Source organism: Neoarius graeffei, chromosome 7 (assembly GCF_027579695.1).
Source record: "Neoarius graeffei isolate fNeoGra1 chromosome 7, fNeoGra1.pri, whole genome shotgun sequence".
Lineage (NCBI taxonomy): Eukaryota > Metazoa > Chordata > Actinopteri > Siluriformes > Ariidae > Neoarius > Neoarius graeffei.
In genome coordinates, this window is record NC_083575.1 from 31,582,890 (window position 1) to 31,602,573 (window position 19,684).

The 19,684-nt window shown below is 43.7% G+C and overlaps 1 protein-coding gene across 11 annotated transcripts in view; it reads right to left on the reverse strand.

Annotated features, from left to right (window-relative positions):
• The window catches only part of lrrfip2 (leucine rich repeat (in FLII) interacting protein 2), a 240,862-nt gene that overhangs the window by 54,393 nt on the left and 166,785 nt on the right, over positions 1-19,684 (reverse strand). For all 11 annotated transcript variants that reach the window (XM_060925508.1, XM_060925518.1, XM_060925517.1 and 8 more), the window contains one exon: positions 2,041-2,175. In XM_060925508.1, coding sequence (XP_060781491.1) covers positions 2,041-2,175 — 135 coding nt within the window. The remainder of the gene's footprint in view (positions 1-2,040; positions 2,176-19,684) is intronic.

Consider the following 19,684-nt stretch of genomic DNA (forward strand, 5'->3'; position numbering starts at 1 on the left):
GGTGGGCAAGTTGAAATAAAGGGTTAAACAGGTCTGTGTAATTATGGACTTGTAAGTATGTGTCTAAAACTATAATAGGTCGTGTATTGCTGAATAAACTGCCTTGACTAAAAATAAAGCACAAACGAAATCCCAAAGACAAATAAAAGAAATTAAATTTACGAAGACTGGCCCATTTAGGACAATCCATATAAAGAATAACAACCCTCAGGGTTGTGTATAAAGATCTGACATCAGTGTAAAAAAAAAATTCATGTTATAAAGTAATGACTATAAAGAGAATTATTTTACGACCAAAATATGAATCAGAGTTGAAACAAAATTCTAAGATTATTTTTAATTAATTAAATAACATGCTGATATGACAAACAGAAGAAAGCTATTAAAGAAACTATTTCAGACATTTGACAGTGACCCTGTTTGGATCAATTCCAAAATCTAATCCGCTGATTGGCTGATCATTCTATATGAATCTTAAACATTCAATCACTCATTCTTGAGATATCGCACTAAAGGGAATCGAAAATCTCGGAAAGACACACAGATGGGCTGACAAACGAATAGACTGATAGCAAAAAAAAATTGTAACTAGCCAATAGAGATCTTGCATGTGACGTCACAGCCGATCCAGATTGTGACAGACGCCATCTTGTAGGTCAAACGTCATATTCCGCCTTCTACTTCTGGTTCTACTTCTGCTTTTACTTCTACCTTTTCTTCTGGAAAACCCTACTATATACAATTCTACTACAACGGCTGCGGCTACAAGCTCTCCCTACCTGTGCACGGTTTTTATGTTTTTTGTGTGTATTTTTGCGTGTTGTTCGTCTGTACCGGACTTCAATATTCACTACAACCGTATGGACTTACTGGACATTGGTTTCCAGCAGAAAATGACGGTTTGTAGCGATTTCCATCGCATGCACAACATTCCGGACGAGAAAAAAAAAAAACATTCCGGACGAGACCAGATTGTGAGACCAGCGAGGTCTCCGTGGATTGTTATTGGAAGCAAAGCGAAGGAGGCGGCGCCGGGAGCCGAAGCAAAAGCGAGGCTACAGGCAGAGCCGGCCTGTTGACTAAGCTCAGAAAACAGCTACTCAAATCTCCACTGCCAAGCCTCTACCTCTCCAACGCCAGATCCATGTAAACAACACGGACGATTTGGAATTACCTTATTCTATTCTATAATCGGCTGGTCAGTGCTATACTCAATACTTAAGTGACTTACCCATCCAGTGAGGATCATTTTCTTGTTTACAAGATGCCACATCTGAGTTGCTGACAAATCCTGAATTTCTGTAAAGAAAACTGTCCAGAGATTTATAAGCACGCAGTGCTTCACCACTGAACAGCGAGGGAAAGTGAATGAGGTAATCATACACGTCCGGGTATTCCGCTGGCAGTTCAAAATCCGGTCGTGAAAACTCCGTCCGGAAAGCCATAAGGGTCACAAATCTGTAGATCGTTTATTTTAGACATATATCTAGTTATCTGTTCATTAGAAAAATGAGCCGTGTAGTCCGTCGGTTGAAATTGATCCATTCTGTACACGAGTGCAGCAGTATTCAGCGGTGTTTTTGACCGACATGATGGCGGTTGTGTACTTTCCGGTCACGTGACTGCAAGATCTCTATAATGGGCCTTCAGTTCCTGAACAAGACTGCGTAAGTAACATCTTTGTATGATAAACAGGAAGGAAGCTATTGAAGAAAAACTATTTCAGACATTTGATCTTGCTGTGACCTTGATCCGGTTGAGATCAGTTCCAAAATCTAATCAGTTCATCTGCTGTTTATACTGATAAGTCCATACATTCATACATACATACATACAGTCCACACATACATTCAACCACACATTCTTGAGATGTCATGCTAAAGACAATCCTGGATGGACAGACAGACAACCCAGAAACATAATGCCTTCCTTACACAGTGGAGGAGACAATAAAAACAGTGTTGGCCACTTGTAATTTTCCGGGAAATGTATATTAATGAAAACTGTTAATAATAAAGATGACTGCATATCATGCTTTACCCTCAGTTCACTGAGAGAGGCATCTGGTTCGATGATCATACTCGTCATGTCCCCACTGCCTCGTCTGGATGAAGTACCACCAAGAGAGGCCAATGCGGCCGCAGAGAGGCCTGGAGTGGCACATCGAGATGATGGCTGTAACACACAACATTAAATACATTTGAGTGTACAGTGACATTTTCATAAATGACTACACCATTTACTCCCAGGACCTCAGAAGATACTATAAGGTCAAAAGCTATAGCAATAAAGCTGAATTAGGTTTACTTTTGCTGCTAATGCTAAGGTCCAGTTTCTACTTTTAAACAAATAGAATTGCTTATAGTTTAGAATTGTTGGCCCCATCTAAATTTGCTCTGCTTCTCTTTACCAACAAGTAAAATGGTGTTGACATGGATGTCTCCGCCTGTAAAAACTGTAGTCCGTCTTGTTAGTAAATTGTATGCTCTGAAATACCCATAAAATATTCTTTAAATATGAAGGAACTAGAAGGCTAGAGAAGAAACTTTTGACGTAGCTATGACCATGACTCCATTTGGCTCAATTCCAACATCTAATCAGTTCATCTACTGGTTACCATGATAACTGATGATAATTCCATATAAATCCTACATTCACCAACTTGTTTTTGATATATTGTGTTAAAGGTGGGGTATGAGATTTTTTTCAGGAGTATTTTTTACCATATTGCTTGAAAAGCTCCTCACACCCATGTTGCAAGCAGTACAATAGAAGGTTTGACCCAAAAACGAAATATTTTAATCCAGTCTACAGTGTAAAATAAAGGAAAAACGCCATCCAATCATATCGAGGTCAAGTCAAGTCAAAGTCCTTCCCACGCCTTACAGTACCTGCTATTCCTAGGCAGTCTCCCACTCAAGTACTAACCAGGCCCAACCTGTATGTGGCGCATCAGGCGGCGCCGATCTCCGTTTCCATAGCCCTCGGCCTCTCGCCTATTACATAGCTAGGGTTACAGTGGGGGGCTAGAATCATATCGAGGTACCACCTCAAAATGATTGGATACTGACACGTCAATCAGACTGAAGCCCGTGAGCAGCCCGGCCCTTCTCTGTGTGTGTGTGTGTGTGTGTGTGTGTGAGAGAGAGAGAGAGAGCGAGCAGAGCGTCACAGGATTTTCTCAGAGCGCTCCCTCCAAACAACGGGGATTTACACGAAAATGGAAGGAGATATTCACAAAATTCTTTTACAGTGAGTGCCACAAGGATCTCCTGAACACACTGATGTAATTTTTTTGTCTGTAGTGTAAAAAATGAGGTCGCTAAAGTGAGTTAAAAACGAGTGACTTTTCTGTCAGGATTTGAATGGGAGTCAATGGTGCAGCTCGCCTGCCCTTTCCTCACTTTGAGGCTTCTCATTCAAAAATTGTAAATCCTATCGTGTAGGTAGACACATTGTGTGAATCAGGACAAGTGTGGCTACTACTTTTGAGAAAATTGTGTGTGTGGAGTGGAAATTGGGGCTGAAAACACAGTTTAAATGAGAAAGTTTGAGCTATTTTTCCAAGCTCTCTACACTCTCCACTGGTGTGTAACGCAATAGACACCCGTTATAAAGGCTGATTTTCTCAGGCTTTATAAGGGGGAGGAGCATGGCGAGGGCAGGCGTGTTTCTTTTCAAAATATGGCTTGCGGGAACCGTTATTCCAAAATCTTGTACCCCACCTTTAATCAGGATCTCAGACCGATGGGATGCTGGATGGTAAAAGTCATACATAGCCAGAAAATTGGCCTTGAGTTCCTGAACAGGAACAAGTAAGTAACATCACTATATGACAAACAGGAAGAAAGCTACTGGAAAAAAAAAAATCTCATCTCATCTCATTATCTCTAGCCGCTTTATCCTGTTCTACAGGGTCGCAGGCAAGCTGGAGCCTATCCCAGCTGACTACGGGTGAAAGGCGGGGTACACCCTGGACAAGTCGCCAGGTCATCACAGGGCTGACACATAGACACAGACAACCATTCACACTCACATTCACACCTACGGTCAATTTAGAGCCACCAGTTAACCTAACCTGCATGTCTTTGGACTGTGGGGGAAACCGGAGCACCCGGAGGAAACCCACGCGGACAACATGCAAACTCCGCACAGAAAGACCCTCGCCGGCCACGGGGCTCGAATCCGGACCTTCTTGCTGTGAGGTGACAGCGCTAACCACTACACCACCATGCCACCCCTGACCTTACAATCTCAATTCCTTGTGTGTCCTACAAATGCCCAACCACATGTTCAAGATATCACACTGATGAGAATCTCAGACAGATGCACAGATGGATAGACACAACCAGAAAACATAATGCCTCCACCATCAAATGGTGGAGACACAAAAATGACTGTTCTTCTAGTGGGACGAGGTGGGATTCTTGAGTGTCTTGCCTTTGTAACGCCATTTTGGCCAGTGACTCCATCTTAACGGCCCAAAATATTATATTTTGTAGTGTTTCTGGCTAGAAACGCCAACGGCATACAGAAACATGCTTATTTTTATTTTAAAATCCCAGCTCTGTGTGCAGCCAGTGTTCGGAGTGAAAGGTCACTTTGATTAACACGACAATATGTTGCATGTGCCGCCACTGCAGTCTTGTGTGAAACAGGCTTAAGAGGAGCTGCACATTGAAAGACAGCTTATGGAATATTAATAATAAACAGACAATTTTAATATTTTTAAATAGCGCAAATCATGTACATACAAACATGTTGGTTAAAAATCTCCTCTATCTCCATCCACATCTAAGGCCATGCCGAGTGGAGTTGTGCCCCCAAGAAGAACCTGTGGGCTTAGGTTACTGAGAAAATCATTATCAAATTTGAATTCTCTCATCAGTAAATAATTTTTTTAAATGCTTGCTCTGCGAAAATGGATCGAAGCTAAACCAGTTTGTCACATCTCAGCAGAGGCAGACTGATTTTGCTTTAAACCGTAAACATAAAAGATACCATGATCTTATGATGTTAAAATCTCCTGGTAGACGGCTGCATTGACTTTGGACTCGATAAAACACAGTGGACCAACACCAGCAGATGACATGGCACCCCAAATCATCATAGACTGCAGAAACTTCACATGCCCCTTTTCCACCAAAGCAGTTCCAGGGCTGGTTCGGGGCCAGTGCTTAGTTTGGAACCGGGTTTTCTGTTTCCACTGACAAAGAACTGGCTCTGGGGCCAGAAAAACCGGTTCCAGGCTAGCACCAACTCTCTGCTGGGCCAGAGGAAAGAACCGCTTACGTCAGCGGGGGGACGGAGTTGTTAAGACCAACAACAATAACAAGACCGCGAAAGATCGCCATTTTTAAGCGACGAGAAGCAGCAGCTGTACAAACGCGAAGTCATCCATTATTATTATTGTTGTTGTTGCTGCTGCTGCTTCTTCCGTGTTGTTTTTGCTTCAATATTCACGCCAAGGTTTATGCAAATGTAGCGGCGTAACTGACGTATACAACGACATAACTGACGTATACAGCAACGTAATGATGTGGCTTCCCTTAGCACCTCGAGCTATGGAAAAGCAAACTGGTTCTCAGCTGGCTCGCAAGTTGAACGAGTTGTGCACCAGCACTGGCCCCGAACCAGCCCTGGAACTGATTTGGTGGAAAAGGGGTAACACTGGACTTCAAACACCTTGGATTCTGTGCCTCTCCACTCTTCAGACTCTAGGACCTTGATTTCCAAATGAAATGCCAAATTTACTTTCATCTGAAAAGAGGACTTTGGACCACCGACCAACAGTCCAGTTCTTTCTCTCCTTAGCCCAGGTAAGACACTTCTGACGACATCTCTGGTTCAGGAATGGCTTGATATTAGGAATGCGACAGTTGTAGCCCCTTTCCTGAAGGCATCTGTGCATGGTGCCTCTTGATGCACTGACACCAGCCTCAGTCCACTCCTTGTGACGCTCTCCCAAGTTCTTGAATCGACTTTTCTTGACAATCCTCTCAATCCCTGTTGCTTGTGCACCTTTTCCAGCCAGCCTTTTCAGCAATGACCTTCTGTGGCTTACCCTCCTTATGGAGAGTGTCGATGATTGTCTTCTGGACAATTGTCAAAGCAGCAGTCTTCCCCGTGTTTGTGGTTGCGTGTAATGAACTAAATCGAGAGATACACGATAGTTATACCGTTTTACTGAAACTCAAAATGAAACTAACATTTTGAGGGGGGTTTTTTGTGCTGTAATTATCAAAATTAAAACTGAAAAATGCTTGAAACATTTTGGTTTACATGTTATGAGCCTAGAATATATTGAATTTCCACTTTCTTAAATAACTGATGGAAAATATTGAACTTTTTCACAATATTCTAATTGTATGAGATGCACTATTATCTGAGACTGGTGAAGTTAATTTCAGTGGTAGATCAACAATTCTTGTGAAGGGTATGAATGATCATTAAAATTTGACAAACAAGGGAATAAATGAAAAATTAGTACACTTCTACAAAATCACTGGCAATCTGGTGGAGTAGTATTTTAATTTTAGCAGCATTTATGATTTTTGATAGCATTTAATTTTGGTATAAATTTGATAAACTACAAAAACTAATTTTACATTTACAGTTGCAATTAGGGCGGCACGGTGGTGGAGTGGTTAGCGCTGTCGCCTCACAGCAAGAAGGTCCGGGTTCGAGCCCCGTGGCCGGCGAGGGCCTTTCTGTGTGGAGTTTGCATGTTCTCCCCGTGTCCGCGTGGGTTTCCTCCGGGTGCTCCGGTTTCCCCCACAGTCCAAAGACATGCAGGTTAGGTTAACTGGTGACTCTAAATTGACCGTAGGTGTGAATGAGAGTGTGAATGGTTGTCTGTGTCTATGTGTCAGCCCTGTGATGACCTGGCGACTTGTCCAGGGTGTACCCCGCCTTTCGCCCGTAGTCAGCTGGGATAGGCTCCAGCTTGCCTGCGACCCTGTAGAACAGGATAAAGCGGCTACAGATGATGAGATGAGTTGCAATTAATTTTTAAACCCCAAGTATGTTCAATGCTCCCCACTCCTATATCTCACATGTAATAATACCTCAATGGGGATTTGAACCCTGTCTTTTGTAGAATTTAAAATAAATAATCATTTTTATAAATGTATAAATAATTTAAAAATATATGTATAATATGTATAGCTTTCTGACAGAAGACTACAGCATTAGAGGTGCACATCCAGACCAGAGAGGGTTAATGAGAGTGACAGCAGTGTAGTTTCTGTAGGGAAAAGTCTGGGATGCCCTAAGAGGGAGTTAGCAACCTTCCAACACTAGAGCAGGGCAAATGGGTGACGACTCGGCGGCATAATCGCAAAACCAAAGGTAACACTCCTCTCCAGCTTTGCTCTCCCCAGTGAAGCACCTGCTGAGAAACCCGAAAGGGTTACAGAAAATTATCCTATTGCACGTGAAATTAGCTAGGCCTTTAGGGGCACCAGTAGCACTAGTTAGATACGGTATATACCAGGAGCCAGGGCACTAGATATAGCAGGTAATCTTAGGGTCTTAGGCAAGCATAGGTTTTCAGAGGTAGGTTTTTTTTTTTCATGCATAAACTAATGATATACACCATTGTCAGTCAGAGGTTACTAAGAGTAACATTGTAGAGATATGTAAATTAGGGAAGGCAATATAAATGGAGTAATATGCTCTGGCACTATCCCAGAGTGGCATGGTGACGTACTGTAGCTCGCAGCAAGTTATAATCACTGAACTGCTGGATGTCCAGGTGGTGCTCTAAAAAAAAAAAATGTGGGTTTTATTGATGAATGGAGTAGTTTTGAGGGCAAGGCTGACTTGTTTGGGCGGGACAGTATCCATCCCACTTGGGAAGGCGCTGCTCTCCTTTCTTGCAGCATGGTTCAAAGTCTCATCATAGGCCTAGTTAACTGGTGACAATTCAGAGCCAAGGCCAGGGAGCAGCCAAGCAGGCTAAACCTATCTTCTGATAACGCCATTCAGATTCCGCCATATTGAAACTGTCAGTTTTCAGAGTGAAACAAAAATGTAAAAACGCTCACAGTTCGTTTTAGTAATGTAATTAACATGAAATTAGATCATACTGAATGCACAGCTAGCACCTTTGGTCTGAAGCTAGGACTGTTAAATATTAGACCTCTTACTTCAGCACTGTCTAACTGGCAGCGGAAGAGGTGTTGCAGTTGTTTATAATGACAATCTACACTGCAAAAAATGGCCTTTCAAAAATAAGAAATAAAAGATTAAAACAAAGCATATTTGCTTGAATCAGGTGAAAAAAAAATCTGCCAATGGAACTAGTCAAATTTGACTTGTGCCGCTTTTCCACTTCCAACGCGGCTGAGTTGGGCTGAGCCGTGCGGTGCTGAGTCGAGCTGAGTCGGGCTGAGCGGGGCTGTTGGAGTTGCATTTCGACTACAACCGCGCTGAACCGTGCTGGCTGGAAGTGGGTGGACACATTGGGTGGAGTTAGCGAAAGTGGGTGGACGTCACGTGATGTCGTTAGGCGGCGCAAACAGTGACATCAGTGACCTTTTAAGTGGTAGTCTCACGACCTGGATAGTAAACAATAAACATGGAGGACATGGAGTCGTTAGTGTTGCTGGTCTTGGTGCTGTGGCTTGTTGTCACCGACAACGCCAACAGATACTGGCAAGAGCGTATAGATGAGGCGAGGCGCATAAGGCTTCAGAAATTCTCGTAATTCTTCTTCTTCCGGGTTTACGGTGTTTACAGATCCCAGCGTGCTCGCGGGGCGTGTGTGGGCATGTGAGGACACTCCTCCTCACCAATCAGTGCACAGGGGAGTGTCTCCTCACGCCCCTAGCCCCACTCGGCTCGGTTTGGCTCGCTTCAGCCCCACTCCAAAACCGTGCGAGTTTTGGGTGCTAAGCAGGGCTGAAGCGAGCTGAGTCGTGCTGCTCTGAGGTAGTCGAAACGCGAGCCGTGTCGGGCTGAAGCGAGCTGAAAAAGGGTAGTGGAAAAGGGCCATTGGTAAGATTTCTTAAAGTAAGATGAAAAATCTAACCTGTTTTTAGATGAAATAATTCCAAAATAAGATTGGGGAACTTATTATGCGAGATCTGATTAACGCAAAATAATCAAAATAGTTCTTATAACAAGATCGTACTTCTTACATTTAGCCATTCAAGTCATTTTTATTTATTTCATTTTAAGGGTATTTCACTTAAATTCATGACAAAGTCTTAGCAGTAAAAACTGAATTTAAGATAAATATACTAATATTAGGATTGTTAAATTTTACAACTAAGCATTGCTAGCTTAAAAGATTCTCCTTTTGTGACCTGTAATTAGTAAAATACTCTAGATATGAGACCAGAGACTATCTTGAATCAAGTTGACGACACGTGTAGCATTGCAACAAGTTTTTTTTTTTCCCCCCCATTTCAACATTCAAACATTAAAACATCTCTTAAGGCCCACTTTACACGGGGACGGTATAAAACAAAAACGCAAAAGTCCGTTTTCGTCCTCACTTTTTTCCGCGTCTACACGACCGTTTTCAAGGAGGAAATCTGCGTCTATACGGTGACGCATAAATGTCTCCGCTATGTCTGCACGCATGCGCAACATCTTCCGTCTTGTCTGATCTGCACATCTGCGCCGCTGTTCTGTCAAGTTATCCTACCAAGCCTACTACGCATGCGCGAAATCCAGGAGGGTAGGAAAATTTAACAGTAGTTTTGTCCCACCGATCAGCTGGGCTGATAGAAAATCGGTGAGAATTTCACGCATTTGCCGATTTTTATGTTTTGTGCGTATTGGTCGAGTCTTTGGCCGAGTCAAATAATTTGTAATGACTTGTTTTAAATAATAAAACGGTCTGTATGAGAACTTGCTCGGATAACTTTACAGAACACCGGTCCGGCTGAGGTACTGTAGTGCTCGAGGGAGGAGCAGGACCAAACCGAAACTCTTTTAATCTGCCTTTATTAAGTAACACTCACTCTTGTTTCGGTGAAGAAGAGAAAAGGCAGTGTCCATCTCAGCAAAATAAACCCGTTCGGCTGCTGGTTTTGTTTTCAGTCTCGGGTTTATGGTTCCACGAGCGGCTTGAATAGGCGGCGCGCGCGCGCGTGTGTGTAACTTGGCGACACCAAACTGAGGAGCTCCAGCTGGGCGAGTGAGCAGGAAAACACATCTACTGCATTAAAACACGGAGCAGCTTGAAGGTCCGTTGGATCGATGTAATCAGACATGCTCTTACTTTTTTACTTACTTTCTTACTTCCCGGGCTGGCATGTGCAGTATATGACATATGTATGACGTAAACGCGTACCCGACGTGAGCAGATCCGAGCAGAGTTTGGCGTATTGGGTAGTTTAGACGGATATGCAACGGGAGCTGTTTTTAACTTATCCACTCTGGAAGGCATTTTCAATTTTATCCGTTTTTCAGCCTCGGAAACGCCGTCCCCGTGTAAACGAAAGGCACTTCTGATAAAATATTTAGTCGTTTTTACCCGACAGCGTCCTCGTGTAAACGGGCCCTAAGATTCCACTTCCCCAGGACCTCAGGCACCAAAAAATAAAAAAAAATAAAGTCTATGCATTTTGACTTGCAGTGCTTACACAACGCCAAAGCAACAGTGCATTTTGGGGGCACTGACTATTCATGTGTACGAGGGGTTTACAAGATCAGGCACAAAAAAAACAAAACAAAACAAAACAAAAAAAAACACTGAACTTAACTCACAGCATTCCAAAAAGACCTCACTAAAACGCCCTCCACTTACTCAAACTTTTTGAAGGCACTTGTCTGGTCTAGAGTATGTACAGCATCTAGAACAGAGGTGGGCAATTATTTTTTTCATGGGGCCACATGAGAAACAGAAAATTTTGTGGAGGGCCGGACCAAAAGGCTGAACTAAATTCTGCATAATATTAATTGTATTTCTTTATATAAAGCAGTAAATAACATTGTTTTTACAAGCTGCTAAGACTGGTAAGAGTATGGAAAAACGAGGTTGCCTTATAAAAAATGTCATTTATTCAATCAAATTTCCCAAAACAATGGTTAACAAAATGTGAACGTTTGTACCTTTTTTTTCAGTCACATTCACCCCAAAACACAATAAAGACATCACAATATTGTCTTTCTACTCCAAATATCAAGCAAGATACATCATATAATAATGATGCCCACATTTGTAGTCTAATCACCTCATTTGGTGTTTTTCAGTTTTTTATTTGTTCAGTGAGAGAAATCTAGTCTCCGTTGGTCTTTAACGAGCGCATCAGAGTCAGGTTGAATGTCTGAGGTGGAGATGCGAAGCACAGCTGACAGATGATCATCGGTGAGAGAGGATCTATACCTGGATTTGTTAAACTTAATCACTGAAAACGTCGATTCGGTGTAGGTATCAGATCTACAGATCGGCTCCGGCGCCTGCTGGTGACGTCACACTATGCGATTGGCTGGACCGTTTGAAGGATGACGTACAAGTTTGTGGTTGGTCTGGACAAATTACGGAAGTAGTTATCGCGGGATTAGGTTTCGTGGGATTTCATGTCGTGTTCATGTCGCGCGCATTGCGTTTTTGTTGAACACAACTTCAAAATAAAAGCAATGCACATTCAGTCCATGCATGAGGTAAAATTAGAAAATACGTTTATTTTGTAATTTCTAATTAACCTTACGCGGGCCGGTCAGAATGAACCAAAGGGCCGGATGCGGCCCGCGGGCCGTAAAATGCCCAGGTCTGATCTAGAAGGAGCTCAATTTGAATGACTAAGAAAACAGTCGCAGTAAACTAAAGATATGCAAGGTGACCAAACGTCTACGCATTTTGATTTAAGATTCAAAGATTTCAGTAAAGTTCATTTATTCCCAAAACAAGCATACTTTTTTTTCTTGAAACAAGATGAACTGCATTTGACAAATGTCCAAAATGTACTTACTTGTTTTTAAAAAAAACTTGTTTTATTTTCAAAGGTGCTCCAAATAAGACTTTTTCAAGACATTTTGTCGATACAAGATTTTCAAGATGGACTGTCTAAAAACTAGCCTTTCTAGCTAAATGAGGTTTTGCTTGTTGGGCAATTATGTCTTATAATAAGGGTGGCTAGATGTTTTGACTTGAAAATAGACAAATAAACTTCCTAAGATTTTTATTTTTTGCAGTGTAGGAGTTACATAAAAACGCAGACATAAGTTCAGTGGCCCTGATTTATCAATCTAACGTTGAAACCAGTTCAGATCCAAGTGCAGAAATCAGGGTCTGACGTGTTCATGTGTGGTTCATGAAACGTTTGTAGCTCACCAATCAAAGTGCAAGAAAACTATAGTCATATAAATATCTCATCTCATCTCATTATCTCTAGCCGCTTTATCCTTCTACAGGGTCGCAGGCAAGCTGGAGCCTATCCCAGCTGACTACGGGCGAAAGGCGGGGTACACCCTGGACAAGTCGCCAGGTCATCACAGGGCTGACACATAGACACAGACAACCATTCACACTCACATTCACACCTACGGTCAATTTAGAGTCACCAGTTAACCTAACCTGCATGTCTTTGGACTGTGGGGGAAACCGGAGCACCCGGAGGAAACCCACGCGGACACGGGGAGAACATGCAAACTCCACACAGAAAGGCCCTCGCCGGCCCCGGGGCTCGAACCCAGGACCTTCTTGCTGTGAGGCGACAGCGCTAATCACTACACCACCGTGCCGCCCCCATATAAATATCAGAACCCTTAATATTCTCCGTTTAGAGGCTGCACCCCAAAACTTTACAAGATGGACAGGCATAAAAGAGGCAACGTACAACGAGCGCACACACATACCGGTACATACTATATATACACATACACCTAGCGCCTGGGGAGCAGTTGGGGGTTCGGTGCCCTGCTTATGGGGAATTCAGCCATGGACTTCCTGACGGTCGAACCAGGTGGTGTTTACATTAGACCGTATCCGTCCCGTTTTCGTCGCGGATGCACTGTCCGTGCACATTAAAACGCCGGGAAACGACTCCACAGGCGGAACAACTTGAATCCGCCAGGGCCCACGTATTCAACCCAGTTCGTATCCGATCCGGTGCTGTGTAAACATTGAGGAACGAGGAAACGCAGTGCTGAGCTCTAGCTGACATCGTCATTGGACAACGTCACTGTGACATCCACCTTCCTGATTCGCTGGCGTTGTTCATGCCACGTTGGTCATGTGACGCAACTGCTGAAAAACGGCGCGGACTACAGGAAACGACACACAGCGGCTCAGTCCCGAATCACTGCTCGTGCGCTTCACTCGCGCGCTCTGTGAGCTGCGCAGGGCCGGAGTGCGCACCCTCCAGAGGGCACTCGCTGTTCAGGGCGGAGTGATTTGGAGCGCAGGAGGAAGCGCTGAGCCGCACTGAGGTTTATTTACACATTTCAACTTATTTACCTCCTTCAGGCGCTTAAACTCAGTGAGAACATGAACATCACAGCCAGGTGTGTTTATCTGCTGGAGAAGGTGTTCGCTTGCCATCCTTCCACTTGCAAGTGGTGAGTGACTTGCGCATGCCCGATATGCACTGGGATCATGTGACGTGCCGTCTAATTAGTCATGTGATTAGCGTATCCGTGTATTGGCGTTGCTGTGTGCACGCGAATCGTTTTAAAAACGTTAATCTGATGATCCGCTGATACGGTCTAATGTAAACACCACCCCAGTAACCCTTTGGGCCCAAGGCTGCTTCTCTAACCTTTAAGCCATGGCTGCCCCTTGAGAGACGAAAGCGACCTAATAGCCACTTGTCACTCTCCATGAAAAAAAATCCCTGCGCTCTCAAAAACCCTCTCACGTCTTACTGATGTGCAGAAGTCTCCTGAGCCAGATGGGCCATTACTGAGATTTCATGACTGGCAAAGCTCATACACTACCGTTTAAAAGTTTGGGGTCACCCAGACAATTTTGTGTTTTCCATGAAAAGTCACTCTTTTATTTACCACCATAAGTTGTAAAATGAATAGAAAATATAGTCGAGACATTTTTCTGGCCATTTTGAGCATTTAATCGACCCCACAAATGTGATGCTCCAGAAACTCAATCTGCTCAAAGGAAGGTCAGTTTTATAGCTTCTCTAAAGAGCTCAACTGTTTTCAGCTGTGCTAACATGATTGTACAAGGGTTTTCTAATCATCCATTAGCCTTCTGAGGCAATGAGCAAACACATTGTACCATTAGGGCCAAGTTTACATTAGACCGTATCTGTCTCGTTTTCTTCGCGGATGCACTGTCCGTTTACATTAAACCGCCTGGAAACGCCAGGAAACGGGAATCCGCCAGCGTCCATGTATTCAATCCAGATCGTGTCAGCTCCGGTGCTGTGTAAACATTGAGAATACGCGGATACGCTGTGCTGAGCTCTAGCTGGCGTCGTCATTGGACAACGTCACTGTGACATCCACCTTCCTGATTCGCTGGCGTTGGTCATGTGACGCGACTGCTGAAAAACGGCGCGGACTTCCGCCTTGTATCACCTTTCATTAAAGAGTATAAAAGTATGAAAATACTGCAAATACTGATACAAATACTGCCCATTGTGTAGTTATGATTGTCTTTAGGCTTGCCATCCTTCCACTTGCAAGTGGTAAGTGATGTGCGCTGGGATCACACACACAGCGGCTCAGTCCCGAATCACAGCTTGTTCACTTCACTCGCGCGCTGTGTGAGCTGTGCAGGGCCGGAGTGCGCACCCTCCAGAGGGCACTCGCTGTTCAGGGCGGAGTGATTTGGAGCGCAGGATGCCTGCGGAGCCGAGCGTATCCGTGTATTGGTGTTGCTGTGTGCACGCGAATCGTGTATTGGAGTTGCTGTGTGCACACTAATCGTTTTAAAAACGTTAATCTGATGATCCGCTGATACGGTCTAATGTAAACCCCACCTAGAACACTGGAGTGAGAGTTGCTGGAAATGGGCCTCTATACACCTATGGAGATATTGCACCAAAACCCAGACATTTGCAGCTAGAATAGTCATTTACCACATTAGCAATGTATAGAGTGGATTTCTGATTAGTTTAAAGTGATCTTCATTGAAAAGAACAGTGCTTTTCTTTCAAAAATAAGGACATTTCAAAGTGACCCCAAACTTTTGAACGGTAGTGTAGGTTAGATGATTATTCAGTCACCTATCACACTGCAAACTGGTTCGTCTACCCACTGCTTTTAATTGCTTTCATTTGATTTGTAATTATATAAGTAACCTAACAAGCAGGCTACCTCAAAATGAAAGAGAAACTAATCTCATGCCAAAAAAGCCTGTTAATTTGAAAACAATTTGAAAATATCGATTTAGCCTATGTTAGGGACATACAGTATGACACATAGTTGACGTAGGCCTTTACAAAATAAAATATTTTGCCATAGACCACATATTTTTAAGTAATGAATATGTTTAGATGCTAGTCAGAATATATGGTCTAGTAACAATTCTCCACACTGCCAGATCTGCTATGCTGCAGCGCATGTCCGTGCTGGCTCAACTTGCGTACACAAGTGTCCCTTTTCCACCAAAGCAGTTCCAGGGCTGGTTCGGGGCCAGTGCTTAGTTTGGAACCGGGTTTTCTGTTTCCACTGACAAAGAACTGGCTCTGGGGCCAGAAAAACCGGTTCCAGGCTAGCACCAACTCTCTGCTGGGCCAGAGGAAAGAACCGCTTACGTCAGCGGGGGGCGGAGTTGTTAAGACCAACAACAATAACAAGACCGCGGAAGATCGCCATTTTTAAGCGGCGAGAAGCAGCAGCTGTACAAACACGAAGTCATCCATTATTATTATTATTATTGTTGTTGCTGCTGCTGCTTCTTCCGTGTTGTTTTTGCTTTGATATTCGCACCAAGGTTTAAGCAAACGTAGCGACGTAACTGACGTATACAGCGACGTAATGACGTATACAGCGACGTAATGATGTATACAGCGACGTAATGACGTGGCACCGCGAGCGATGGAAAAGCAAACTGGTTCTCAGCTGGCTTGCAAGTTGAACGAGTTGTGAACCAGCACCAGCACCGGCCCCGAACCAGCCCTGGAACTGATTTGGTGGAAAAGGGGTAAAGGTGAAACTTAGCCTTTGTAGCCTCCGCTCACATCCACATAGCAGAAGCCTGCTTCTGCGTGATGGGCCACAACTTGGTTGCACTCCGTGCTATTCATACTGCCTTATCATGCATTTTGTATGAATGAAAGAATGGAAATATTGTTTATTTTTTTCATTTACCTCTTCAACTAATACCAAGTTTAGCTCACAGACTAATAGTTCATTCAGTGAACTGCTGACTGTTGGATATACAGACCTTTTTTTTCTTTACATCTTCACCGGTTTGATATACAACAGAGACAGCCGAGCGTATATGACAAGGTAATGTTAATGGTCATTGCTATTTTGAGACCTACAGGGTAATGGTTTATTATAAACAGTACGCTCCCTTTTTCTTCATATAGACAGAGTTAAAAGTGTCAAAAGTGCGAACTAAAAGTAAGCACAAGTGCATAAGGGTAACTGGGATGGGGCTCAGAGGTACACTGTTTATTCTCCTTTTTTTCCCCCCTCTCCTCTTTTCCTTTGTCTTTTCTATCTTTTCCTCCCCTCTGTCTTCCAACTCTGCTTCTCTTATTATCCCCCTTTTTAGATCACAATGATGAGGAGATCTACCAAGGTCATGGGCAACCCCATTAGGTTCATATCCTGGAATGTAAAATGGGTCAATGACCCAATTAAAAGACAGAGTCATGTCTCATCTCCAACAGTTGAAGGTGGACACAGTGTTTTTACAAGAAACCCATTTTTGTAATAACAATATTGCTGGTCTGAAGCAACACTGGGTTGGTCAGGTGTTCCACTCTACATTTAATGCAAAAGCAAGAGGTACAGCCATTTTAATAAATAAAAACATCTCTTTTCAGTCTGAAGAGATCATTAATGATCCTAATGGACGATACACTATAGTAGTTGGACAACGCTTTGCCAAATCCTGTGATTCTGGTTAATATATACTGTATGCACCTAACTTTGATGACACTCAGTCTCATCTCATCATCTCTAGCCGCTTTATCCTGTTCTACAGGGTTGCAGGCAAGCTGGAGCCTATCCCAGCTGACTACGGGCGAAAGGCGGGGTACGCCCTGGACAAGTCGCCAGGTCATCACAGGGCTGACACATATGGCCCTTTTCCACTACCCTTTTTCAGCTCACTTCAGCCCGACACGGCTCGCGTTTCGACTACCTCAGAGCAGCACGACTCAGCTCACTTCAGCCCTACTCAGCACCCAAAACTCGCACGGTTTTGGAGTGGGGCTGAAGCGAGCCAAACCGAGCCGAGTGGGGCTAGGGGCGTGAGGAGACACTCCCCTGTGCACTGATTGGTGAGGAGGTGTGTCCTCACATGCCCACACACGCCCCGCGAGCACGCTGGGATCTATAAACACCGTAAACCCGGAAGAAGAAGAATTACGAATTACAAGAATTTCTGAAGCCTTATGCGCCTCGCCTCATCTATACGCTCTTGCCAGTATCTGTTGGCGTTGTCGGTGACAACAAGCCACAGCACCAAGACCAGCAACACTAACGACTCCATGTCCTCCATGTTTATTGTTTACTATCCGGGTCGTGAGACTACCGCTTAAAAGGTCACTGATGTCACTGTTTGCGCCGCCTAACGACATCACGTGACGTCCACCCACTTTCGCTAACTCCACCCAATGTGTCCACCCACTTCCAGCCAGCACGGTTCAGCGCGGTTGTAGTCGAAATGCAACTCCAACAGCCCCACTCAGCCCAACTCAGCACGGCACGGCTCAGCCGCGTTGGTAGTGGAAAAGCGGCATATGTGTCAGCCCTGTGATGACCTGGCGACTTGTCCAGGGTGTACCCCGCCTTTCGCCCGTAGTCAGCTGGGATGGGCTCCAGCTTGCCTGCGACCCTGTAGAACAGGATAAAGCAGCTAGAGATAATGAGATGAGATTCTTCACCGTTAGCATCTGTTTCCAATAGCACACAGTCTTGTTACTTTTCACAAGGAAGAGGGACGAGACAAGGATGCCCCCTTTCCCCACTCCTATTTGCACTGGCTATTGAGCCCCTAGCGATAGCTCTTTGACTCTGCAAGGACTTTAAAGGTGTGCAGCGGAGGGGGCAAGAGTTTAAAGTTTCTCTGTATGCGGATGACTTGCTTTTATATGTATCTAATCCAGCCTTATCACTTCCTTATATTTTAGATATCCTGAATCAATTTGGGAAAATATCTGGATATAAAATAAATCTGCAAAAGAGTGAACTTTTGCCTCTCAACTCAATAGCAGCTGCGCTCCCCTCTGACCTTTTCCCCTTTAAAAGGGTCCAAGAGGGCTTCCGATATCTAGGTGTTGAGGTTACTCCTACACTACGTTCACACTGCAAGGCTTAATGCTCAATTCCGATTTTTTTGTGAAATCTGATTTTTTTGTGAGGTCATTCACATTAACAAATATATGCGACTTGTATGTGATCCTCAGTATGAAAGAAAAGCGACCTAAAAGTGTTCCGCATGCGCATTGCAGGATACGACGACGTCACACGCAGTGAGCATGGCCAGTGTTTACGGAAGTAACCTAAAGTTTCCTGTGTATGACAGTAGCCAGCATGGAGTACCTGGCGATGATGCAGTTGTTGTTGCGACGGAGCCAGAACATGCACAATAGCCTGATGTTAAGGAGGAGGTTGAGAAGGAAGAGGGCAAGGGTTTTGGCTCAGGCGTTCTGCGGGGTAGTGACTGCAACCTCCGTTCAAAGGAACATCAAAGCCATGTTGTTGTAACTTTTTTTGAGAGACCCGCCGCCTACTTCAGCGCAGAATAGTGACGTTTGTGGCTTGTTGATGACGTGTAAGTCGGATGAATGCGACCTGGTGGTTCAGACTGAAGTCGCATATGAAAAGAAAAGATCGGATAGGAATGGGAATTAGGACCACATATCTAAACGGCCTGGGTCGGATTTGAAAAAATCGGATCTGTGTCGTTCATATTGTCAATAAAAGATCGGATACAGGTCACATATAGGCGAAAAGATCGGATTTGAGTCACTTCAGCCTGCAGTGTGAACGTAGTGTTAGTCTTTCAACTACCTTCACTTACACTACGTTCAGACTGCAACCTGAAACGACCCATATCCAATTTGTTGTGAAATCCGATTTTTTTGTTAGGCCGTTCACATTACCAATTATATGAGACTTGTGTGCGATCCCCAATATGAACGGAAAACGACCCAAAAGTGTCCCGCATGCGCAAATTGACACGTAATAAGCACATCTACGTAATACGTAAACAAAAAAAGCGCACTCTTCATGTTTAATGATTTCTCTTTTGTTTGTTTGTTTGTTTAATTATCTGGTTAGTGTTAAAGTGTGAGGTCTCGTGTGTGTTTTTGTTTCTGAACTGAAATGAAAACGTGTAGCCTGGTAACGAGGGTTGACTCCTAAATGTCTCTCTAATTTCTATATAAGTGCACTACATGTTACTAGGAAGTAATGGATTTTTAAACTCTATATAGTGCACTCGAGCTTCAGTAGGCAGTCATTTGGGATACGGCCGCTGTATTACCAAACTCTTAATTCAGGCTTAATAATTAGCACATATTTATTTCGTCATATTAATAAACTTTTTCGACATTTTTATAAATATTTATTTAGATTGTTTATA